This window comes from Lipophrys pholis (genome assembly GCF_963383615.2).
Source record: "Lipophrys pholis genome assembly, chromosome: 19".
In the NCBI taxonomy this organism is placed as follows: domain Eukaryota; kingdom Metazoa; phylum Chordata; class Actinopteri; order Blenniiformes; family Blenniidae; genus Lipophrys; species Lipophrys pholis.
The window spans coordinates 12,490,844-12,517,306 of record NC_137647.1 but is presented as its reverse complement, the minus strand read 5'-3'; the positions used below and the strand labels follow the sequence as shown (position 1 = coordinate 12,517,306).

The 26,463-nt window shown below is 38.9% G+C and overlaps 1 protein-coding gene across 1 annotated transcript in view; it reads right to left on the bottom strand.

Annotated features, from left to right (window-relative positions):
* Positions 1-22,614: 22,614 nt before the first annotated feature.
* Positions 22,615-26,463, bottom strand: part of mgat5b (alpha-1,6-mannosylglycoprotein 6-beta-N-acetylglucosaminyltransferase B) — a gene marked incomplete at both ends in the record, with an annotated part of 64,973 nt that continues 61,124 nt past the window's right edge. Inside the window, 2 exons of the mRNA XM_080488615.1 lie at positions 22,615-22,813; positions 23,393-23,664. Coding sequence (XP_080344741.1) covers positions 22,615-22,813; positions 23,393-23,664 — 471 coding nt within the window. The remainder of the gene's footprint in view (positions 22,814-23,392; positions 23,665-26,463) is intronic.

Here is a 26,463-nt window from a genome sequence, read left to right as displayed (position 1 = left end):
ATTATAACAATCAACTTAAATAATACGAAAATACTCTTCAGTAAATCGCACACCAAAATTATCTTTATATAGTAAAATTAGATAAATAGATAAATAAATAAATAAATAAATAAATAAATAAATAAATAAATAGATAGATAGATAGATAGATAGATAGATAGATAGATAGATAGATAGATAGATAGATAGATAGATAGATAGATAGATAGATAAAAGAAAAATAATTCTCATGGGTTCAAATCCCAGCTGGGCCTTTCTGTCTGGAGTGTGTATGTTCTCCCCGTGTGTGCATGGGTTTCCTCCTGGTACTGTGTTTTCCTCCCACAGTCCAAAAACATGCATGTGGGGTTAACTGGTGACCCTGAATGTGAGTGTGTGTTGTTGTCTATCTCTGTGTTCACCCTGTGATGGACTAACGTACCTATTGACCTCACGTATAGTTAGCTGGGATTGACTCCAGCACCCCTCAATCCTGAACAGGTTGAAGCGATTTTGAAGATGGATCAACGACCCGTTATATTATTTATTTCACAGTCCCAGGTGGAAACCAGCATTTTCTGGTTCAGATCCAAATTTACATGCTACTGCCGATGTGCAACTGCCATGGATCCTTGAGCAACACCCTTAATCCACAACTTCTCAAGTCGTGTCAAGAATGAAATCTGATGTAAAACTTGTGCCAAATCAAACATGCGGCTCATGTGATCTGCCATGGCATCCCAAAAGGAAGAGACGAAAACACAGAGTGAACAAACTTGAGGGGCTGAAAGGGTTAACATGATGTATCGTTTTTACCACTTCCCTGTTACTCATAGTAGCACCAGGAGCTCACCTCAATGGGAAAAAATGTCCATCCCAATATCATTTACATTTCCAAAAAAGAATACATTTCAGTGTCATTGTGTAACACTAAGTTGATAAAGCTGATGACAATGGATGGATGGAATTTATATATTGACAAACATTGAATCACAGTTACAAGTTACATAACTTGTCGATTCGGCCAAAGTAAAACTAGATTAATGTTTAACAAGCTCTCAGTTGATAAGTGACACGTGTAATTATATGATAATACTTTATTGTTAGTTTCCTTATCGTTATTTATATAAGAAATAGCAGGAATGAGACTTTGTTTTATGGGGTGCTATATAAATAAAGTTGAATTGAATTGAATAGTTAAAGTCAGTGTGAAAAATTTTTTCCTCAACCGTTCATACATAAACATTTGATTGTAACTTTACTTTGAAGGACGAGCGTCAGTTACATGTTTGACTGCATGTCGTTAACGAACACATCAACTGATTGTAAATGTCTTCTATGATGTTTTGTTTAATACTGATAATGATTCGGTCTGAACCTGTTGAAGTGTTTGAAGCACTTTTCCTTGACCTATAAAACAGCATATACTGAAACTGTTACTGGATCAAAGAACATATGTATACTAAAATGAACAAGGCTTGGAAAACATCCTTTACTTTGTCAAGGGTACAGGTCAGTGTTGACCGCAGGTGGGATTGACCAGGTTAGCTCCTTCAGATTTAAGATTAGATTCACTTTGTGGTAATCCTCCGTATCTATGATGGTGCCAACAGAACAAAGCTCACTGGGATTGTGACGGTGCAAAACGCGGCATCAGAAACAAGTGAAAGTGTCAGATATTACATTGTTATTCTCAGCAAAGAGTGGGTTTTCTCAGCATGAGATCATGACAGGGTTTCTGAGTGGGCAGTTCATGGCATCCGCAAACAGTTTGAGAAAACTGGATGCGTTGTATCCAAACTGCCATCAGGCAGGCCAGAAGTGAACACACGATGAAAAAAATCTATTCATCAAGCTGCTCGCTGAGGGAAAAAAAATGTCTTTTCATTACAAACGTAGAGAAAAGGAAGAATCTGCCTCAGACGTGCTAAAACTGTTAAAAAATAAAATTAAGCCACAATGGATCAGGGCAGTTGTGAGACATTGATATGAATATTAGGATCTCTTAGTGTTGTTTGTAAAGTTGAACAGGAAATATACAGCTATCCCAGTGATTTTACAGTGTTAGTGTCTGACATGTTTTCTGGGCCCTCATTTTGTAAAGTTATTTACACCCTAACTTCACAGCCTTACATTTTGCATCCCATGGAGACACAGCTGTGCTCACACAGGGACTCCTGAAGCAGCATCTGTGGGGGGAATTCAAAGCTTCTGGATCTGGCTGCCTACAAAAGCTCCTCGAGTCCAGCAGGGGACATCCTGAGAGGGGGGAAGTGAAGTCGAGATAAGCTATTTTTTTCCTAATCAGCCTCAGGCACAGAAAATAATGTTACAATGTTACCGGCAAGCTGTTCTCACCAACTGTCTCTGCAAAATTTGAGATAAAACTCAGCCACATCTCTGCAACGGCTCCGTCATACCCATTTTTAATTTTTTTTTTTTTTTTTTACAAAAACACGGCAGATGTGACATTCAGGTTCTTCTCCAGTATTTTGTTTACCAAACCTGTTGGACAAAAAAAAAAATCCTTTTTAGTTGTGATTGTAAAACTGTTCTGTGTTAAAAGAAGGCTTACACGATAATGTGACCATCCATGTAAAGTCAGTATATGAAGACAGATTCATATGAGCTTTTCTCTCTCAGTACTTCTTCCTCTCTCCTTGTGAGGGTTTTTGTTGTCATCACTAAGGGCATAAACGTTAGGGTGCCAATTTCATTTGATACTTTAATTCTGATCAAGGACCATAAAAAGCATCCTTCAGTCTGTTATGACAAAGATGATTACTGAAATCCTGGCTGGTGGAGGAATATCACAAACACAAAGACTCATTTATTTCTTCTGACCAAAATAATCACCCCCACTCTCTCAGATGGTTGTGGAAATAGAAATACTGGCAGACAGAATGTGAACACTGGAGTTTACAGATTGTCTTCTTGGAACTCAGCTCATCACCTCTCATAGCCCATTATCATTTTTACTTTCCCCTTAGCTCTCTATCTAATTATCTACAATAATGACAGAAGAATATTGGATTTATTTATTTTGGGATGCACAACACTGTTAACTCTAAAACCTTTGGAAATAAAGATTTTGAGCATACGGCTTTTCATTCATTCATGCACCGGTAATGCACAGTAAGAATGATCCTCTTTTGATCAGCTGGGCATTTCCAATAGATCAGAAATAATGTTAAAAAAAAAAAAGAAGAAAGAAAAGGTTTAAGGGAAGGAGTTTTGAAAAAATAAGGCATCTCCAAATATTTCTCATAAATCAATGGATCAGCATTTTGTTTATCCAGCACTTTTCAAGTTGGGACAAAATGCTTTTGCAGAACGACTAATACAGTGATTACAAGACCAAGCAAGTAAGGACAAGGAAACCAAAAATACAAGACAAGAATAGAAGGTACGCATTTTAACCTTAGTGATTAGTAAAATTGAGGAGAAAGAAGTTAATTTAACAATATGTTATATTAGGCAACAAATTAAAACTGCAAAAGCAAGGGAACCACATAATCCATAAAAAACAACGTTTTATTCCACAGATAATACTCAGGTAGAATGTTAATATGACAAAGAAAAGATTAAGCTGATATGAAAAACCAGAGGAAAGAAGCCAGGAAGGAAAAAATAAAATAAAATAGCTCCAATATAACATAATAAAGAAATAAATCCAAGTAAAAGTAACAGATTGAAGGTAATAAAATAGTTTTGAGCTTTTCTTTTAATGTTTTAATATTTCTGGTTGCCTTCACATCCTTGAGAAGCTGAATCCAGCAGTATCTCCTACTGTTGAAGCTGAAAGATGCTTCATTGAAGGTCTTTGTTTCATATTTTGGGCATCATATCTGATTGAGGGGTTGCTCTTGGTCACACACTGTGAGGATATAAATCACATATTCACCAGCGAGACCACGAAGAGAGAAATGCCTGATATCCAATAAGTGTGTGGCCTTTAACATGTTCAGCAGATGTGAACTAAAACCAGCAGATACAATATTGGGTTTCCCCCCCCCACATTAAAAGAAACTTTGAGCTGTTTTGGAAAAATGAGCAAATGAGAGAACTACAGGGGAACTGATGTAGATGAGGCTATTGTTTGTATAAAGTGAACTCAAGAGATTACATTATCATTTGACTTCTAAAAACCTGCTGCTGTTTTTCTTCTGTGTTCTCTCTTTGGAAGGCACCTGAGGGAAGAAGTCAGTCAGAGATGAAATGGGGGCTATTTAGAAGAAGAAAAAATAACAGACCACGCTGTGAGGAATTTGAAAACGATTTTCAGACGAGTGCAGAATTTATCCAGAGGCCTCAGTGTTAAGCAGCATGAAATAGATGATTTAAAATTCAATTATAGCAGACCTCACCTAACATTCAAAACATTCTTGGTGGTGTACATGTTTTTATTTTGAGAAAAACAGAAAATGTTTCAAGGGCTGAGATGCCCGAGGTTACACTGAAAATGCAATACTGGTTATTATTATTAATACTTAAATCGGATTAGATAGTGATAATAGGTAAGGATGTTTTAAGGCCTTATTTGATAACATAAAAACTGCTAAAACTGTCAGTTATGGTGATGATTAATGGTGGAAATACACTACCTTTTCACGTATTTACAGTATTATAAAATTAAAATCTTGTTAATGGTTGCTGTTTCAAGGGAAAACTAACCCTACAGCTAATTCAGACTCAAGATTGTGGTGTGCTGATCTGCATCATGCACTTAAAAGAGAGAAAAGATCTTTATTTTTAAATCCCCCAAAATCCTCAGAGGGATGAACAAAAACTTTAGCAGAGTTTTTAAAAGCGTTAATTCATTAGGCTTAAATTCTCCATGAAGTTGAGGGACTAAGAAAAATAAAAAATAAAAAAAAAAGAAGACTGATTTACAATTCAGATTTTAATCAAAACAATTCCTGTTAGTGAGGGCACTATTTGTCTGAGGTCAAAAAGTAAAACACTGAGAGGGAACTTGACGGTACCGCCACATTCCAGCTCAGTTTTACCTTGTAGGGTTCGAGACTTGATTTGCTCTCAGTGAGCTTCATTAGATATTCTCCCCTTTTACTGTTTACTTTCTCATTTTCTAGTCACACTTGGCTGGATCAATCTATCCTTCCTCTCCAGGAGCTGTTTAATCCCTAAATCTCTTGTGTTATTGTTGTTGCAATGTTAAGGTTAAACTAGAAAATTTCAGAGGAAATTTTGTGCGCCTGCCTCTCGTTTGATCTCTTTGGAAACCGACGCTGATCTCCTTTGATCTCCTCCATGAGGTGCCGCTCCCATCCACTTTGTATAGGACATTTTTTCACAGTTATTTGAGATTGATTCATAAATGATGACCCAAATAGATACCATAATCTAATCGACTGGTCCTTGGATGAAAACAAATCATCCCTGAAGATTTCATGCACTTTGGGATAAAAGTTTTTGCAAAAAGTTGTTAAAATACACACACACACACACACACACACACACACACACACACACACACACACACACACACACACACACACACACACACACACACACACACACACACACACACACACACACACACACATATGTGACCACACAAAGATAAAACCATAGGAAAAAATATAGCCATTTATTTTCAATGTTTTTGCAATAACATGAGGCTTGGTTCATGACTTTTTTGTTTCTGTCCTTTCACATTGTGGGTTGTTGTTCTTTTAGCATCCACATGATGTCCTCAGTCTATTAACAAAAAAGAAAAAAAGAAAAAAAAAAAGATTTTAGTTGTGTTTTTAATTTGTGTCAGTTAAAGCAGGCAACTCAAAGGCGATTCATTTGAATATACTGGCATGATGCATGTTTGATTATTACAGATGGGAGGGCTGTTGGGACACGAAGGACACCTCCTTCCCAGCAGGTTGGAGTCAGTGCTGACACGCCAGATAAAAAGCACAAAAAAGTCAAACATGCCAATGTCAGACTGATATTAAAATTCAAAGCACCACCAGACTGTGTGATTTTTATAACACGGTAGCTGATTTTACCACGGCTCCTATCTGTGGTAAGGTGCAACTTGTCGAGGTAGTGACAGTTAAACGGTTAGGTACTCGCAATTTTTATGCATATGAGTAAAAAATAATACGAATTACAGTTCAATTTAGACTCCATTCATTTGTCCATCCTCTAGAGAACTGCATCCATGTTAGGGTTATAGGGCACTGGAGCTGGTGACAGCCGGCAGGATACACTCTGGACAGGTCAGCATTCCATAAGCGGGCAAACAGAGAGAGATAGACCAAACACACTCACACTTAATTTAGAAAAACTAAAATGCATGTTTTTGGACTGTGGGAGGAAACCAGAGTACCTGAGGAAGTCCTTGCACGCACAGTGAGAACATACAAAGTCCATAGAGAAAGATCTTCAGGGAAAACCACTACACCACGGAACGGCTTCTTTCTAAATTTACTCTGACTACAAAACAAGGTGATAGTAAAAATTAAATCCTTAAGCAATGGCATGTTCATGTCATAATGGTATCATATAAAGAGTGCAGATCTGTGTGCTTCTATTGTATGGTTAGTGAGGACATGTGTTCTTAAAGCATTTAGATAAGGAACATTTTGCATAAGCTGTCTGGACCTCAGGGATTTTTGAAACTGGATATTCATATCATGTAGCAATTTAATTCAACTGGTGCAATATTAATGCAATATCTGAGATGTTCTGTTCATCTTTCTTTTTCGTTTTTTTTTTTCCTAAACAGCACAATGATTTTATCCCCTGCTCTCCTCCACCCACACATATAGTAGCTTTGGTATTAGTACCGTGCTTCTTTGCTCACTACATACACGAAACTGGCAAGGAGAAAACAGCAAGGAAGGAAAACTAGACCGGCACAAGTGTTTTTTGGGGGGGAGGGGCTTGGCCCATAAGAAATAGCATATAGTTTGGTACTGATTAATACTGGACTTGGTGTTGATTCATGTCAGTCCAAATTTATGTCGACTTTGGGAACAGCCTTTGGTGCTTGTGCTACAAGGAGAAACGGCAGAAAAAGGTTTGCATAATTGGGATAACAAATTAGTTTGCGTGTGCAAAATAGGTGTGCTCTCTGTCAGCTCTGCTAAATACTATTCCTGCACAGGCTGCCACCTTGTGTCACGCTGACGCTTGTTTGTCAGCACAGTATCAACCCTGCAGCCCTGCTAATGTTGGCCTGGTCACACTTTATAATAAGCAGAGCACCATAACCTTCTTAGGGAAATTAAATACATCCCATTCCTTTCACAGTAAAATCTCAGCGAGCTGTGGTCAAAAATTGAAACGGGGAATAGAAATGAGGTGTGATTTATGAAATTCGATTTCTCACGTCTGAGGTGCAAAAACAAAAAACAAACAAAAAAAACATTCAAAGTAATATCAAGCAGGAGCAGGAGAAAGCTGTCTGAAATAACACTTAGTCAGGGAATGAAACTATGCCCAGGCACCTGGCTATAATAATTACATCTGAGAATGCATATATATTTTACCATTAGGGCGAATAGACAATGGAGAATAGAGGATAGAACCAGCAGCCAAATCGGAAAAAAAATGAAATAACCGACAAGATGATCTGCGAATGCATTTCTCTGTGTGGAAAAAAACCCCACATCCTACACTCATGCTTCTTCCAGCTAAAAAGAGATATCAGCCGTGCAAAATTCACATAACTCAGAATGTCTGCCATTGTTGAGTTCAGACAATGTCAAGGTTACGCAAATATGTAGCCAGCCAGTTTCCCCTCATAAAGAAAGTGTGCTAATCGGCACATGGCCAGCGGAGCAGTGCAGATACAGTAGTGTGCAGGTGGTAGTACGTTGCCAGAAAAACTCTCGGTTTTCACAGACTTGGCAGTTGTAGACAGATCTGGCTCAGCGACCGTGCTAATCTGAGAACGGCTAATTAGTGGATCTTTAATATGTCGGCCTTCTGATATCTAGACAGATTGCAAGGCTGTGGACTCAGAGGCACCGCATGACAAATGATTCTTCACAGATTCTCCTCTGAATCAATCATCTTGATTTATGTTTCCACTGCCCTTTCCTATTCAAATGAGGAGCACGCAGGACTTTGGGTAGCCGTAGGAAGAAGAACCTGTACAGGAGGCTTATAGGAGGGATGGCAATCTTGGATCAGTCATCTTTACAGAGGTCTGCTTTCTTTACTGTCTGTCAGTTCTTTAATGGAGATTTAACCTATAGAGGGCAGTACAGTGGAGCGGTGGTGAGCAGCTAGAATAGAGCTTTCAGGTCTTTCCAGTAAGGAGCTTGCATGTTCTCTCTGTGCATGCATGGATTATGACTGATTTTCTCTTATAATCCAAAAACATGCCCTTTGAAGCCAACTAGTCACTTTAAATTTCCCATTGTGTGTCTCTCTGTGTTTGCTCTGTGATGGAGCGGTGACCCGTCCAGGATGTACTCCGCCTTCTCCCAGCGTCTGCTGGAATCGACTGCAGCACCGAGAATAAATTGAAAAGTAAAGCGGTATAGAAGATGGATGAGACTCATTAAGCCAGAGAATACCATGTTGTATTTATAAGCTGTTTGTTTTGATAATGATAATGATCCTTTTTTATCACAGGCTTATAATTCATAACATTTCATAACATCAAACAAAGCATACAATGTTTAAATACACATCAACAAATATATATTTTTACACCATTACAAATTCATACTTATGATGATAACTGCCAGAAATATATATAAAAAAGAGCAGAACTCTTTTATTGAAGAAAGATGCCTACTTACTCTTGAGAATGCCGAGAGGGAATAAAGAAAAAAAATTCATCACTAAGTTAAAACTTTCTTTTTCCTAGTTTTTCTAGTTTCCTAGTTTTCTTGGCTTGGAGCCATACATACGGTACAGATGCCAGTCTAGTATGGCTCCTTTAAAATACAAGAGAGCAACAACATTTGTATTTTCAAATGTCAAGCTGATTCCTCGGGTGACTGTTTGTTAATCTGCGAAAAGAAAAAATTCAGCAAAGACGGTATCTGAATTGTCACATATCTCAGTCATATTCGATGGTCACATTTCTTTCCTAAAAGTATATTTCTGACACAATCGACCCTTTTATAGCACAAGTAAGGCATCTAATGTAAAGCATGTTTACATTAAATTCGATCCAGTTGAATTGGTTTGCATTACCTTCAAGCTATGATGTATAAAGCAGTTTCATGCACAGTCTGTTTTAATTTATTTATATTTGTCTTGCTAACATGAACCTCTGGGCAGAAGCAGGCATTGACTGCGTTAAATCTGGAAGGCATTACCACCCACATGGTGGGAAAGCAGCCTTATTTGCTTTTTTTTTTCCACTCTGCCATTTTCAGTGGAGATATCCTCTATATGCAATATTGCACAAGACTTCTACATATATCCTCTATCAACATTCATTCTCCAGTGTGAACAGAAAGCAGCAGAGTGTGTAGAAGATTATTCATTTCTGTGATCTGCTTTCATCTACTGACGAAACAGTTTATCTACCATTGCTTTTCCCACACTCCTCTTTTCCAAACTCGGCTGCATCTTCATGTCACACTCGCATGATAGTCATGACATGCAATTAGTGAGCTCTGACAACGCAAGTAACCGATGTGCCCATCAGTGCAGAGGGGAGGCCTTAACCAGCACAAATGAGATCAGTTAAGGCCAATCAAAGCAGGAAATTACAGCGAGAAGATGCCACAGTTACATGCCGCCGTGATTTATTTGTTCGCCCCTTTGACATTCAAGCACGGAGCACCGACAGCACTGCCTGGTACCACACAATGAAACACATTTATAGACGTGACCGTGCGTCATTTCAGTGTCACTCCATCCCATGAAGAACATCAGTAATTACTGAACCGCTGGGAAGCTGAAGCAGCTCAGGAAACAGTCCTCTGTAATTATGTTGTCAGCCAGTGAAACTCCGCTGGGGTTTAAGTAGCCAGAAGGTGCAACAACCATTCTTAAAACAACTGATGTACTTTAACTTTGACATACTTTTAACTTCCTTCCTGAACCAGAGCTTCTTTGTTCATGTTTAACAGGTTAAAACGTTGTTGCTTTTTCCAGCACTGACTAGCGCAAACATTATCACCAGAAAAATCTTCACAACAAAGATATATAAATAAACTGTTGAGTCGTTATTCACAGATTTATACAAACTGCAGCTAAGACACAGTCACTTTTCCCGGGGTACTGAGTATTTGTTATGATGATGTCAAGCTTTGAAAACTCAGAGTATATCCAAAAGGAGTAAAATGAAGACACACAGTGGTGAAGTGATTAGCACTATTGCATTATAGCAAGGTTCTTGTATTCCTTCTGATAGTTCAGAATGGATGGATGGATGATGGACGGATGAGTGATCTATATGACTTCTGACAAACTTGAATATTCAGAGTTGCACATTTCATTACGGTATATACCCTGTTGCTCCTCCTGCTCATATGCTTTGGCTTGCATATTTCTCTTAATCACAACAGTTTCGGATATTAAACTGTACTTTATACACTGGAATAAACAGTAATATATCCATTTGTTGTCATTTCACCTGATACCTGGTTGAAATGTGCTTAAAATGACCATCAGTCTTTCATTGCCAGTGAGACTAATGATGTAAACATTTAGGAAATTGTACCAAGGGCCGCAACGTACAACATTTCAATCACAGACTCAAGATTCATCAGCTGTCACACATTTGGATCATGAGATTCTGAGTCCTGTCAAAAAAACATAGTAACAATGAATCACTTCCATATAATGAAGCCTATGTTATCTTGGGAAAACGAGGCAGAAGCTGTTACATCCATGAAATCAAAAATGTATCATAGAAGTACATGGGAAGGTAAAGAAGTACCAAGATCAGAAATGTGTATTCACTGTGCTCCATCATGTCATAGCAAGTTGTATCACCATATGAATATCAGTAGACTTTTCAATAGATGAACACATTCATAAAGTTTTGTTCAAAATCACACCAATGAGATTTTGTGCAGAAAGTAGATGAAGTGGCTGTCTGGAGAAACTTAGTGGACGACTCAAACTTGTGTCCTTGAGTTCCCTGAAGCTGTTTTCATTGTGTTTGTACAAATCACAGAATATAACACTTAGAGGTCAGCTGAAGTCTCCTACAAGAGTACATGCCTACAAACAGCAATCTCTATGATAGAGCCCTCTACGGAGTCATGCATTAATCCTCAGCAACAAACCAGGAAGTCAGGGGAATTGATTAGCCTTGTGGTGAATCATTTATCAAACATAGTCTTCATCTGCAATCGGTGTACTGAGAAACACATCTGAAGCTTTTCAGGCAGAAAGAGCATTTTTAATCAAGAGTAAACATCTTAATGATTTACCACACAGGATGTGCATTTTGGCAACAGGCCATTTGTGGCTTGAGGGGCATCGTTGTGACGTGGCTGAGGAAAAAGAAGACACGCCACGCTAAAAGTATGACTCAAAGAGAAAAGGCATGCGCCTGTGATTATGATCCATTATGTCAGTTGTAATAAAGATTTCACTAAAGTAGTTCTGAAGAATTTTGAATGATTCCAGCTTTATTTTTAATGCTGCTGTTGGGTGAATGAATTTTAACTCACTCACAATACTCGTATGACGCTGTGGACAATGTCTCAGTGATGCTTTGATTCTGACTGATATTCTTTCTTTTTGTATTATTTCTATAACACACAGTATTCTTTAAAAAAAAAATTGTTTTAAACAGCTGTGAATGGTAATCTTTTCAGACAATAGTGCAAAAATGTATTCTGCCGGCAGTTGAACTGCCATGAGAGTTATTGTGATACGTTTATTGGTGCCTTTCTTTTTTTAAACTTTTATGTACCAGAACTTGTCTGTTCTCATTGGCTGTGTACTACTTTAGGCTGCTGCATTTGTGAATGTGTTTGTGCCTCTCTGTGTTAGCCCTGTAATGGTCTGGTAATCTGCCAAGTTTACCCTTTCTCCCACACTTTATCAGCTGACATAGGCTGGGGTGTATCAACTAGCACCACTCTATTAGACAGACTAGGGGAAGGATAAATGGAACAAATACTTCGTTCAAACTCTCATTTCTTTAATGCTTTATTCAATTTAGGGTTGCAGGGCGTCCGGAGCCAATCTCAGCTGAAGGAAACTGGAGAACCCACACACAGGTCTCAAAGGTCCTTAGGCCAGACTCACACTGGTGAGAGTGCTCGTCATGACAACCACCGGCACCCTGAACTAAACATTTGACATTAAAGACAAAGACAGTTTGTTTGTCTTCAATTCTATGCTACAATTACATTTGGACGTTCACCCAATATAACCCTTTGAGCACAAGCACTGATCGACTACCACCTTAGTTTTCACACCTTCAGGGACAAAAAGACCTTTCAGCTGGCACAGCACTTTGCTGTCTTCATCTCTTTCTGCATCTGATTACTAAAACCTATGCAGGCACATTCACAGTCTCCCTCGTTCACCTCCTGCATCAATCCATGCTTCACTAAATAACTCATGAGAACATGCGGCGTGCTGGCTGAAGACTGCACGATACCTTTCATCTTGTTGAAAACTTTTACATCATGGTCCTAACAACACTGATCCAAAAACAACAACAACATGTTTTTCTGATTCAAATTTCAAGAGCCTTTTCCTGCTCATCATTGGTATGGTGTGTGGAGATCATGTGGCACATGCTTCACGTGGCCTTTAGTCCAACCTCAATTTCTCATCCTGTTTTTCAATCATTTGCCCTCTCGTTACTATGTTCCTACACTTTGATTTGGTTTTTCCTTTGCAGGATGGTCATCCTCTTCCCACTTTTTTCATCTGTGTCTAATTCCTCTCAGACCTTTTCAATCACTTCTATTGCAGCTTGACAGTCCAATCAGACAGCGGGGTCACCAATGCAGGTGGACTGTCAAGAAGGAATGGAGGTGTCTCTCTCGCACTCAGCCTACCTGTTATTTGTCAGGACTGAAGCCTCGCCATCACAAAGCCTCTCAATTGTACCAAAAAGTTTTGCAACAGACAGCTCTGCTCTTCAGTCAAAAGCTGCACCGCCCCCCCCCCCCCCCCTTCAGGAGAGCATGGATGATTGGCTTCCATATGTCTAGTGAGCCTCAGACTCAGCTCTTTAAATTCACTATGAGTGTGGACTTTCGCATTGCACGATGGTTGCGGCCGGGATGCATCTGCCAGCTGGCAGTTGAAGCAGAGAAAGAGGATGACTTAGTAACTGAGATTGACTGTGGAGTAGCCTCTTAACTCGTCATTGTGGTCTACACCACCACTCAGGACATGCATTACTGAGAAAATACACAAATACATCAAATGTGAAATGTGTCGATTCACTGTAAGAGGGCGGAAAATCCTACAAAATGAGACCCAGCCTGCAGGCCATAACTCTGTCAGCAGGAGGCTGCAAATGCAAAAAATATGAAGCTCAAATGAAAAAGGATTTCCCAGGACCTAAATCTCTGTTTTTCCTGATTTGAGGGGAGGGAGGAGGACACTTGCTGTTTTTCTTTGTAGCTTGGGTTGTTGATGTTTTCAAAATCATTTGGATAGTTTTAGATTAATGATGATTCAACACTGTTTGCATATTTGAGAAAAGACTGCAAAGAGTTTTTGGACTCTGCTTGTGAAATACATTTCTGTTCAGGCAGAATAAAAACATCCAACCGGATTAAAGGGAATATGCTAGCATGATTCAGATCCTAATTAATGTTGCTTTTCTTAGCGAAGTTTCTACTGATCATATCAGGTTTTGATATCTAAGGACAAACTAGAATGAAGCATTATTTCTTTTTTCTTGAAGGGTGTCGAGCTGATTTTTGATTCTATATTTACTCGGCTTTCCTCCACCTACCAGTGGTTGACTTTGTTCAGTTGTGTTAGACATCCTACAACAAGAAGCCAATGCAAAAAAAACAAACTGAAACAGCAAAATACAGGAAAGAAAAGAATATTATAAATATATAAATATTTGAAATATTGAGAGAAAAGGGCAATTATGGGAAACTGTGAAGCTTGGAGGAATGCAATTAGTTTAAAACAGCTCTTCAACCATTTTCTTTGTAATCAGATGTGATGAAGATGTTGACAACAGAAGCACGGATGGATGAGAAACGATTAAAGCAAAGATTAAAAACAAACTGCGGCAACGTTCCTATAATTACAGATTCACTCTGTCCACATACTTTCCAAAATATTCATTTGCAAATCAGTAGTTCACTGGTAAAACCGCTCCTTTATGCACATCAGTAACCTCGTTCACTATACTTTATAATAAGATGTCTTTTAGGTTGACACATATTTTTCATCCAATCTGCAGGCACTCTTCATTAAGTTAGGTTTATGAGAGTGTCATTTTTTTTCTCTACACTTATTGTCACTGAGTGAGATATCTGCTTACAGAATGCACACGCCAGGCGAGGCACAGAATAATTACGTGTGATACATTTATCTCTGTGGGAGGCAGCACAAGCAGAAAGCAGCCAGACTCCACTCCATCACCCATACTGAAGAGACACGGGCGAGCACAAGAGAGAACAGGTTAGAAAGGAGTATTGAAAACACGGGATGAATGGAACTGACGGGCTATTGGTCATGGAGAAGCTTTTAGCATCCAGAAAAAGAAAGCAAAAAAGAGGCAATCTCCATCTGGAGGAGATGAGGATGGAGGTTTTTCAAAGAAATAGAAAGGAACATGTGTATATTAGGAAACATTAGGGGGAAAAAAAACAGATAAAAGAAACTGGAGGGAATAAGAGGGCGGAGAGGGCTTTATTGAGAAGCAGAGCCGAGCAGGACGAATGAAGGAGTCTGCCGTGTGTGGAGGAAAAGTGATTAGTCCGAGCCTGTGTAACTTCTCTCTTTGGGGAAGGTGGCCTGCAGCACAATGAATCATACAATGTCATGGCCACTATGTAAAATTCACCAGCATGAAAAACACACCTACACCCGCTTTGAGAGACAGTATGATGTAAATCAAATCTGATCGCTGATGTTGATGTACAGGGGTGGACTTTGTGCGGTCTAAGGCTGTTTTCATGAATTTTATTTTCACAACATCAATTTGTTACTTGTTACTTATTGCGATTCATTTTACAATGTATATAATTCCAATTGTATGGTTATGTGCAGCGTAAGTACAGCTATTTAATTTAATTAGTTGAGTTAATGAGTTGCATTGAACACCCTGAAGATGTAGTGTGTTGTAATGTTTTGCTGTTGGAAAATTAAAAAAGAAATAATGTGTTATTGAAGCCTGCTTATGACCCATAATGAGGATAACCTAGGGAATACCAGGAGTTAAGAAAAGAGGGTTACACTCCTGAAGTCATACTTCAAAAGATTACTCTTAGTACCCCCTTCATAAGATTTGATGCCAGACAACTACAACACACTATATGCAGAGCTACTGCGTAGGTAAGGAGGGCAGCCTCCCCGACACCCTGGGGTCACTTAGGCCGCAGTGTAATGTGACCCAATTCTCATTTTTTGCTCTTATGTGGCACAGATCAGATATGTTTTTGGACAATGTAAACTGGAAAAAGACTCATGCATTCAGATATTCTGAGACCAGATACAGGGATGGAAATGTATCACATATGTAGTGGGTATGTGCCAATGCGACCACCATGTAGCCAGGCAGGTCAGATTCTTTTAACATTGCATCTCTAACGTCATTAAATCTGCAACCATCCAGTCTTTTTTTGTCACATAGTGTACACGCAGGAGGTCACTTGCTTTCTCAGTCTTTGGTGAGAGGAGGAAATAATTGCAGCTTATGCCTAAGATGCGACTGGCAAACATCTCAGACACCGCAACATTAGCATCAAACATATGTCATCATCTATGGCTTTGCACTTAGGGCTTGGTTCAGAAGTAGCTTGAAGTTTATAAACACTACAAGTATGTTTGCTGAAATTGTAGGCAAATGTAATCGCGAGGATCAGATATGGGTCACTTGATAAATAACGTGGAACTGCATGGTTCGTGTTGAGGAGATGGAAGTGAGTGCCTGGGGTCATACTGGTGTCATGCCGGGCCCATCACAACAAGTCATTAAAACTTTTTATGTCCTTCCTGCTGTAACTGGGATTTGAACCCGAATCATCAACAAACAAACTTAAAACCACTACCAGTGCATCACATAAATATAGGGCTGTTACTTCAGAACAATCTGGAAATAGTGAAATAAAGTCACTTAACAAATGAAATAATGTATCAGAAATACACAAAAACCACTGACTTCCTCCAAATGCACACAACTTTAAGGAGACATATTCAGTGTAACATGAAGAGAAGGAGGTGGTGGTATGACGGCTATTAGGGCTGTAACTGCTGCAGTTTCCGCATCGTCCCCTGTGATGTTTGAAGTTGTATCAGCAGCTATTCAGCTAAATCAGCCGTAAAAATCCAGTGAAACATGGTGACAAGGGATCCTCCTGGGATGACACAAAGGGTAACAGAAGTGTTTCATCAGCCTTTACCTCCGGGCTGAGCTGTGACCAGAAGTAAAATTGCTTTCCTAAACCGAGCGGGCAAATGTCTGTGTATGTATAGACTCAGTCTGGTGAACTTTTCTTTACATTGTCTTTTGGGTGACTTTTACTCTGTTTGTGAGATAAAAGGGATTTACAAGAAAATCTTTTCCACTTCAGTCATTTCTTTACCTGAGAGTCGCAGCTGAGCTCTCGGCTCTGAGATTTCAGGGACACAGAGTTTCAGATTGATCCACAACTGCATGCAGACTAACTTTTGTGGGGTCAAACCCAGGTCTTCAAGGCGAAATGTCTGACTGGAAGGAGCACTTTCAACAAAGTGAAGGTTACTAAGTCTGAGGGGTGGGGGTGTCAATCAGTGGTGGCCAGAATCAAACAAATGATCGACCTTGACAAAATAAACTTAAATGGACATACTTTGGGGGCTCGTTGAAAGCCTGAATTTATTTTTGTTTCAGAGTCTCCTCTTTTCATGATCACTTCTTATAATCTTGATTTTAAGCAACAAGCAAGCAACTTTGTTGAGAAAGCACTTTAAATTAACCAAAGTCGACTAAATTGCTGTGTTAGAAAATAAGTACAACACTGTAACATTTTTTAATGAATTTTCATGGAAATTTGAGGGTTTCAAGTGTTATTTGGACAGGTTGTTTTTAAAACTTTAAAAATACCTTCGCTATGCACTGGAACTGCACATCGCAACACAATGAATAACTCCTTTAATCTGCTTTTGTATTTTTCTAGGTTTGTAAATGTAACAGATGGTTAGTTGGTCAATAGCTTGTTTGGTTGAAAACCTGAAGATTTTATTTAAAGTGATAAAACTGTCATCAAAATATACACATTTTCTAAATCATGTTGTAGGTGAATTACATTCTATACCACAAACAATTGAACTAATTTTTGAATACCATCCAGCATCTAACAAAACAGATGCTAAAGTGTTCTGAATGCATTTCCCTCTATCAAAAAAAACAAACTTTTTTCATTTCAGTGCAGCAAAATTGCAAGAATTCTGAATAACTATTGTCGCTGTATGTCCAGCCTGCACAAAAGCTTGCAGACCTTGCAGACGTTTTTTGTTGCTGTTCAAACTGAGTAATGAAATCTTTTTTCAGGTTGTGTCTCAGTCTTTTTAAGCTCTGAGGACAAGACAATCAGATGACCCAACAAGGTGCAGATGATATGTTCAAAGACTGAATGAACATCCACTCCATGTGAAATCCACATGTTTGTGTTAACCATGGATGTAAGAAAAAACATTCTCTCACAATGAAATGAAACCACTCACTGCAGAGGTTAGGGCCAAAGTACAACCAGACAGATATCAGAAACAATTTCTGCTTGGGTTATGGCTCTGCAAGTGTCTTCACAAACAGCAAACCATTCCCTGTATGGTTTTATAGCTTCACGGGTGCTTGTATGTGCACAGACTCAATATATTTCCACCATTGGAGAATCACTTTCATCACTGTTGTGGAAGATATGAGAGTTTTATTACAGAAAAGATGAAGATGTTTATATAATTTGTCAGATGTTTAAGAAATTTTAAAGACGACTTTGAGGTGAACAGCAGCTGAATACCAAGTACTTTTCTGTTGGTATAGCTTTGTAAGTCCTAGCATAGGAAGAAAAAATATGCACCTGATATTATGGTATATTTCTATCTCTATCTTTTGGAGGTTTTTCTTTGACACGCAAATCCTCATCATAAAAGCTTTAAAAGATTCACAGCTCTCTTCCTCTGACTGCTGCTGCTACTGCTGCTACTGTCACACACAAACAGTCTTCGTCTTCTGCTTTCCGGGGATCAGGAGAAAGTTCAATATTAGTTTAGAGATTACAAATTTGAGGGTAGAAATGGAAGTATTGTAAAATTGTCCTGACTATCAGTCAAAAAGGCGTCGGCAACATCATTAAATGGAAATTGGCAAATTCCAGCTCTGTCTTCCGAGGCTGTCTCATTAAAATCCTCTTATCTTAGTGAAGAGTTTCGGCTTCAGTGGAGCAGCAGCTCACATCATAATGACTTTAGTGACATTGCAGCTATTGTGTGCATATTTTAATGTTGGTCTTAAAAAGGTGATTTTGAAAAAGCTTGGGGTATTCCACTTTTTCTCCCACTTGTGAAAGTAACACAAGGAAGCAGTATAAGGTACAATAAGAAATACCTGGGAAGTTTCAGTCATAAAATATACATGAATCTCTGTATTTTTCAGTGTCGGCTCTGCGCTGCAGAGAGCACTCCATCTGAGAGAAAAGCTGTTTATACCGATGTGTGTGAACAGTAAGTACAGTGCATTTTGTAGAAGATTTTTCAAACTTTCAGGGGTGAAGAAATTCATACCGAACCTGGCAAAAGGTAAAGGTCTTTAAATATTAATATTGAATACTCAGCAACCACAACATTGAGTTCTTTTTTGTTTGTTTTTTGCCTTCATTCTTTTTACTCATGTTATGACACTCCAGGTTGACGCATCCTGAAGACGACACATCAAAGCAACAAGTGATCATTATTGGTCAAATCCACTGAAGACAAAACAATAGATACACATGATCAACTAGTCAGACATAACAAAACAAAACATTAATGTGGTCAAAGGACAAGAAGAGAATAGTAAGACAAGCAGCACCACCACTGTAGAAAATAGTAGTGTCGACAAAATCCGACAGGCAGCACAACATCGAGCAGGGGGCTCCACTGACAGAAAGCGGTCTGGCAGAGAAAAATGAAACAGAACTGCACAAAAACATGGGCATCAGCAAGGGGTAGGGTAAAAACACTGACACAGCTTCTACCAACTAGAATTTCATGATTTAAAACACGTGAGCATTCGCTGGACATGTAGAGGAAACTCTCACTGGGGCCCGGTGATGGTGCCTGGCCACCCTCAGAGGCTCTGCTTCTCCACTGCTTTTTTTCCTATAGATTCAACAAGGGGCTGGGTACAGTCTTCCGAGATTTTACTACATATTTTCACTACAGTATAACACAGTTGCTGCAAATGTATCGACTGGACATGCACAATATGAATGCTGCCCACTCCATAAGCTCCACTGGATTGAAATATTGTGACTTTGAAGGTTATTTAAGCACAGTGACCATGTCATGTTCCAGACCAGAAACCAGCTTAAAATGATTGGTGCTTTGGTATAGCGTATGTACGTAGCTTTCAACTGATGGATACACTGTTTGGATCAGATCTGATTGGATTCTGCTCATACCAATACTCAGGCTGTGGCATTTTAACATCACTTAATTGGTGTTGAGGGCCCCAAGTGTGCCAGGAAAATGTCTTCCAACATACCAACAACCGAGTGAAACTTTGATAACAAGCAGATTTGATCTCTGCTTTTAAAAACTACCATCTATATGCAGCAGAAAGAATCAAGACTCATCAGGGCCAGGCAAGATTTTTCCAGGCTCCTATTGTTCAATTCTATTGAGTCCATGTGAAATGTAGCCTCAATTTCCTGTTCTTAGCCGACAGGAGTGGCAGCCGGTGTGGTCCTCTGCTGCTGTAGGCCCGTTGATGAAAGGCCTGACGCGTTGTGCATTCACAAATGGTGTTCTGCATAGCTCACTTGTACCAAACGGTTATTTGAGTTATTGTTGCCTTTCTGTCCTCTGGGACAAGTCTGGCAATTTCCTGCACACTTCTGGCATCAACAAGGCATCTGCATGCAGAAAACTGCTGCTTGCTGGGTATTTTCTCCTTTTCAGACAATTCTCTACAAGTGTCGAGATGTGTGTGAAAATCACAGTAGATTAGCAGTTTCTGTAATACTCAGCCTAACAACATGCCACTTACAGCACTTAGCAGCCCCCAAAAATTCTGTTGGTTGTGAGAATGTCTTTCCAATGGATGATTTTATTTGTATTCTTGTAGTTCTTGAAAAGAAATCATGATAAATAGAAATAAGTAAGGGGGTTAAGCCATAAGTCTATTGGAGTAAACTCAATAGCTGTTGAGCAGGGCTTTTAACACCTAACAGAAGATATACTGTCCCTTTTGAAGACTTACTTCCCTCAATGGCAGAACCAATTGTGGGAATAATGAATGCAGACACCAATCTTCCGTACAGAAATGTGCTGCAGCACTACATTGACTGATGTATGGCAGCACAAGATACAATCACAGCTTTCTCAACTTCCCAATGTACATTATTGTGTTGGTACTGTATATCAGTCATGACTGAGGCGTCATATTCCTCCTCGTGTAATTTGAATAATTGAATCCCTGCAGCACGGACTGTGATATCCATCTTTTTGTCCTTGCCAATCAAGTCTTTCAACGCTGACATTAACAGCTTTTGGTCACTGTAATGATTCATCCTGTTCATTCTGGATGGGTAGGCAAATTCTCATGCAATTCCAATATAAGAGATGGAAAAGCCACAGCTGGGATGTGAGCTAAAATGCGTCGTCACTGTATCAGACTGCAGTCTCCAAAATCGACAACATCAAGTCGGTTTCAAGTCTTTGTAGAGAAAATCTGTGCTTGTAGAAAACGTACAAGGTGAATTTTTGGCTCTGAAAAGACAGTACTCTCGTCCCTCAGTTTCCTCGCGTCAACTATATGTCTGACATTTGTGTGTGTTCACCTTTTCTCAGCTTGTTCAGCTGTGGACCAGAATCTCGAATCTTAAAGTTTCAAAGTTCAGGAAAATCATTTTTAAAAACTGCCGCAGTGTGACACCTTCTTAGGCTGGATTTAACTAATCCAATTACCATGAACGTTTATCACCGCGTTTGCAGCATGCATAGACCGTTTTGCGTGGTTTCACTTTGAAGTGGCAATAGATGCTAAAAAAAGGTCAAACTATATTAAGTTGAGACTAACACCAACTTTCTTTTGCAATATGGTCATTATGTGGAATCATACCAGCTTTTTTTCTTTATTTATTTTGTCATTACTTTGGATAAGCAAACTTTCATCTGTGAAGCGTGAGAAAACAATATCCCACTATATGTTGATTAAGTTATCTCAAATCTGACGCACAATAAAACTTCTAGTGAGAAATAACTTTGTACTTGAGGATGGTTAAACATGCCTTCCGACGCCATCCTAATGGAGGAAGGAGGTGAAATTACATTGGAAATTGAATTGACAACGAGACAAAATGCGAAAGCAATTATGAAACTCTGCACGAATAAACAGTGTGTGTATGAGAGTTTTGCTTTACAAAGAGATAATAGCTGTTTTGTGCAGGAAAAAAAAAAGGTTGTAAAAAATGTGTAACAAGTAGAGACAAAGAGTAAAGCAATAGTGCCCCTATGGAACACAAATTAAAACTAGTAATAGTAATGAGAAAAAAAATCGTTATAGAGAAGCTGGTGAAGGCAGAGCATTCCAATGTCCTATTGTATCCAGACACCACTTCATAAACGAAAGGCTCTTTGTCAGCAGTGAGAATATATAAATCACACACTCATATAAATAATTGGAACACTTCTCCACATATGATTTACTGAAAATTGGCAAGGAAGATTGATGCATTGCACCTCAGCTGAGGACTTTTGAAAATGAATAATGAAAAACACCTATTTCATAAATTGTTTTGGCCTTTATTTTATTAAACAACACGTATGTACAAATATATCCATCACAGAACATGTAAAATAGTACATCTCAACATTGTGTAAATGGCTTTGGGTGCATTTAGTACAAATCCAAACTCCACTATGACACTCTAAGAATTCACAATACATCAAGTAAACACACTTGTAAAATTCAAGCATTTTGCAACATTTTTCATCAAAGCTTTCCTTCTGATTGCTCATGACATCTGCACTAATCTAACTGACCCAACAAAGTAACACGCTTGATCATGACTGTTGGAAGGACTGAAGTCCTGCTGCAGCCATGTAAACGTGTGACGCGACATTTCAAACTCATCAGATTGAAAGTACAATCATGCAGTTCCCTGAGAGGTAATAAGACCTTACCTAACTTTTGCGGCCCGTCCTGGGACAAAGGTAAGAGAGCACAGTCACAGAATGCATCGCTGCTTTTTTTTTTTTTTTAACCACAAGGTCTCCTCAAAGTGAGTCTTCTGGGGCAGCTTGCATGGTTCCCAGTGTTGCAAAAGGATCCTAATCCATCAGATTCTCCTCTGGTCATAGGCAGTCCCTGCATAACGCCACCTGGCCAACGCGGTAGTCCCTGCAAGGACAGAGGCGCTGGTATTTGGCACTGGAGCCGGCACAGCTGAACAGGAGCGGATCCTGCTGCAGACCACATTCAGCATGCTTTGCAGCGAAGGCAGGGAAGAGATGATTAATCTCAGACTCCACTCCTTCACACTGGAGGTCCAGCCTGGGAACAAACAAAGGAGAATATAGTTCACAGTATAATTATTATTTTTTTTTATATCAATTTCATATCTGTATTGTCAGTCTGAATGCCAGAGGGCATGAAGGATTATTAAACCAACAGATTTAATATTAATGCTGCAGTGTTTGCTTTAATATGATGTTCAAATGTGACGGGAAATATATGGGAAAGGTGAAGCAATGTCATCTTGTATATTTTCTACTACTGCAGAATTTTAAACCTATAAGTACAAAAGGATATGACTGGATTATTTTAGTCGAATTCACTGTTTGCAGGGCAAGCTGCATGAAATGCTTTTTATTATGGTTCAACTAGAGTTTACATGTCACATTAGATACGACTAAAGTTTATTAGAAAATTAATGTATGATCTCACAAATTTCAATTCAAGATTGGGGTTGTGGGCCTTATGTGAAGTTTGCATGCTCTTTCTTTTGTGTGTCAATGTTTTATACAATTTCAAACATGTATTTAAGGTTAATCGGACCCTAAATTGCCCATACGTGTAAATCTGAGTGGTTATGTCCCTGTGTCTGAATGAAAACAAAAAAAAGTTTCTTACGCGCTAAAGGCCTCCTTAATGTTGATGAAACGATACAAGGCGGGTTCGCAGATCAGCCCTGCGCTCTGGCATGCTTCAACACATGACTGATCCTCCAGTGAAGCCAGGAGTCGCAGCGCGCTGAGAGGAGGCCAGGATGAAAAAGAGCTGCTGTTGGACGCCCAGGCTAAGGCTCTTGAGTCAGGCAGCAGGGTGAAGGGACTGGGAGGACTGGCCTGCCAAGTCTGAGATGCATTCACTGGAGGGAAGGGAACTTCAGGGGAACAAAAGTCCTGCAGGAGCAAAGGTGAAACAGCCATTTTGAAGCATATTTGCTGTTGTTAAATTTGGTCAAATTTTACACTGATTATACCAGAGTTGGCACAAGTGATTTATATATATATATATATATATATATATATATATATATATATATATATATATATATATATATATATATATATATTATTTTACCTTTATTTTACCAGGAAAACCTCATTGAGAATAAAAATCTATTTTCTTCCCCAAGAGTGTCCTGGCCAATTATATCCCTCACTTAAAATACAGATACGTGTGTGAACAACGAAAACAACAGTACGGTACGGGTTCACAAGTACAAAAGTAAAACATTTTTAAGACATCTTGATGGTGGTGGAGCCCATAAGCACATACATTTATGTACATGTGGTGTAAATTATTTTCTGATTAAAAAAAAACAAACATATTAACCTGACTTGACTATATAATGAATTCCATATACCGGTAACAGAAACAGGAAGTTCAACCATTAATAATGTAACTTGATGAAATCTTAATTCATTAACCATTATCATAAGCTGTATTACACTTTTCACTGTAAGTCTGTACTTTCTACTCCTGAGGTTCTTCAGACTGATTTCTGTATTACTTGTTGTTTATTTGACCTGTATTATAATTCAGACATTTTTGTTTTCAAACATATGAGTAAAAGTAAAAAAGGCATCAGAATAATAGATACTCCACTAAAGTCCAGAGAACTGAAAAGTCTACTGAAGTACAGCAATGAAGTATTAATACTGTGTTATTTGCCACTTTAACATCTGGACACGAGCTGTTACAACTGGATTGATAAAAGAACTGTTAAAACACAACCGCGCTTATCAGAACTGACAACTCCTCTTCAAGCTTCCAGGAAATTATGAGGCAGCAGTTATGCTTCCCAGTAACAAATGAGATTTGGAGGCAGAATTATGCTCTGGTGAGAGCCCTGATTAGATCCTCCCTCCAGCTGGGGCTATTCATAAAACCGAGGTAATAACATTTCCCTGACATGTCCCTCTGGCCTCCAGACCCGTTTATTAAACAGACTCCGGGAGCCCGCAGGCAATAACCAGGCTTCCGATCCCTCCGTCTCTGCTGCACTTCAACCTCCAAGTACAGACAACATCCTTGATCACACACAGCTCATCAAGAAAATAAGATGGAATAAAGAAGAGTAAGATTACTAGATAAGAATAGCACGCGTGTGGAGAAGCTATTATTTGCAATTTTCTTTTTTTTTCTGCTTGAATTGATTCTTTTATCTGAATTGAACTGGATTTGGACGTGAGCCTTCAGATTGAATAAACACTTAAATTCTCTTTACAGATCTTCTCTCAAACTCATCAATGTTGATGGAGAAGTGATTCAAATTGCAAACCTCTGTGCAATTGAAGCAACTTCATGAAAGAGGTCTTTTGTAAGACAACAAATATGAATCCTCACAGTTTGAATAGTTTCAGTTCAACACATCATAGCCTAATAAAAAAACAAACAAAAAAACCCACACGCATTATCAATGTGGATTTAATTGAAAAATGTTCAATATCTCGACAGCTTTTGAGAATGTGCCAAGCAGTCGGTGGAGTGAAAAAACTTGGAACGTACTTTGCTATTAACATATACTAAATAAATCAGAATGCAAAGCAGGCTGCAGTTACCTGAGCGAAACTAAACACTATCTCCTTAAATAATAAAAAAAAAAAGATAGCTTACGGCACACACTTTGTAAACAAAACAGATAACCTTAACCGAGGGGTGTTAAAATCATTTTAGCCCGCACACAAATCTATTTCATCAGTAAACGATTCACTTGAAGTTTTTCCCCTCTTAGTTTCAGTGCAATCAAATGTAAAATATGTCATGTAATGCATTTAAAAACAGTGCTTTGGGAAATCCTTCCCGCTTTAGCGTTTGTCGCCACACTACTGTTTGCAAATGTTGCTGCTCAGACGGGCTTACGCATGTTTTTACAAATTCATCCTGATGCAGAGGTAATTTTATCCAGCAAAGAGGCAGCATCTTACTGAAATGAGCTGTTTAATTCACGGTCTCGGTGTTAAGCCTTGCAAGGAAATGTAGGATAGCTGTACTGAAGACTCACATTTTTTTGTGGCGAACAATCAAAAAACCTAAAGCCTTGTAACTTCAGTATGGATTCACAACATCAAATCAGCAGCTCAAACTCACAGTGGCATTATTCTAATGTGTCCTCCATCGGTCTGGATGACTTGTGGGGGTGAGCAAAGCTGACCAGAAAATCATGGCTGTTGTTCCGAGACAAACTTCACTTATACGTCAAGCTCATGAAAGGGATAACAGCTGGAAACATGCCACATGTGACAGATACATCATACATTGGACAAAGGCCCAGATTATATATCACAAACGGAATCATTGCCTTTACCACAGTCCGTCTACTCTGCAGTGGACAAAGTTGGCCTGTGGGCCAAATGTGTGACATTTCTGCCATCAATGAAAAGTTTTGGTGAATTCAAGTCTGATTTTAAATTGTCAAGAGAGCAGGATAATTTTACTTTTATGTATGATTGACTGACTGTGTTGCTGCCCTTCCGGGCTCATATTAAGTGATGACAGTGTGAGACAAACATTTTCAAAATGGCATGATTGACAGGCAGGATCGGTAAAATTCATTCTTGAATGTCAAGGCATAAAACCTAATGCGTCCATTTATGCAGTGTCCTTTAATTATCTACTGTAAAACACTGCTTCCATTTGTTATGGCACTCATGAACGTCCACAGATTTCTTTCCACTGCAAGAGTTTAATGCAGT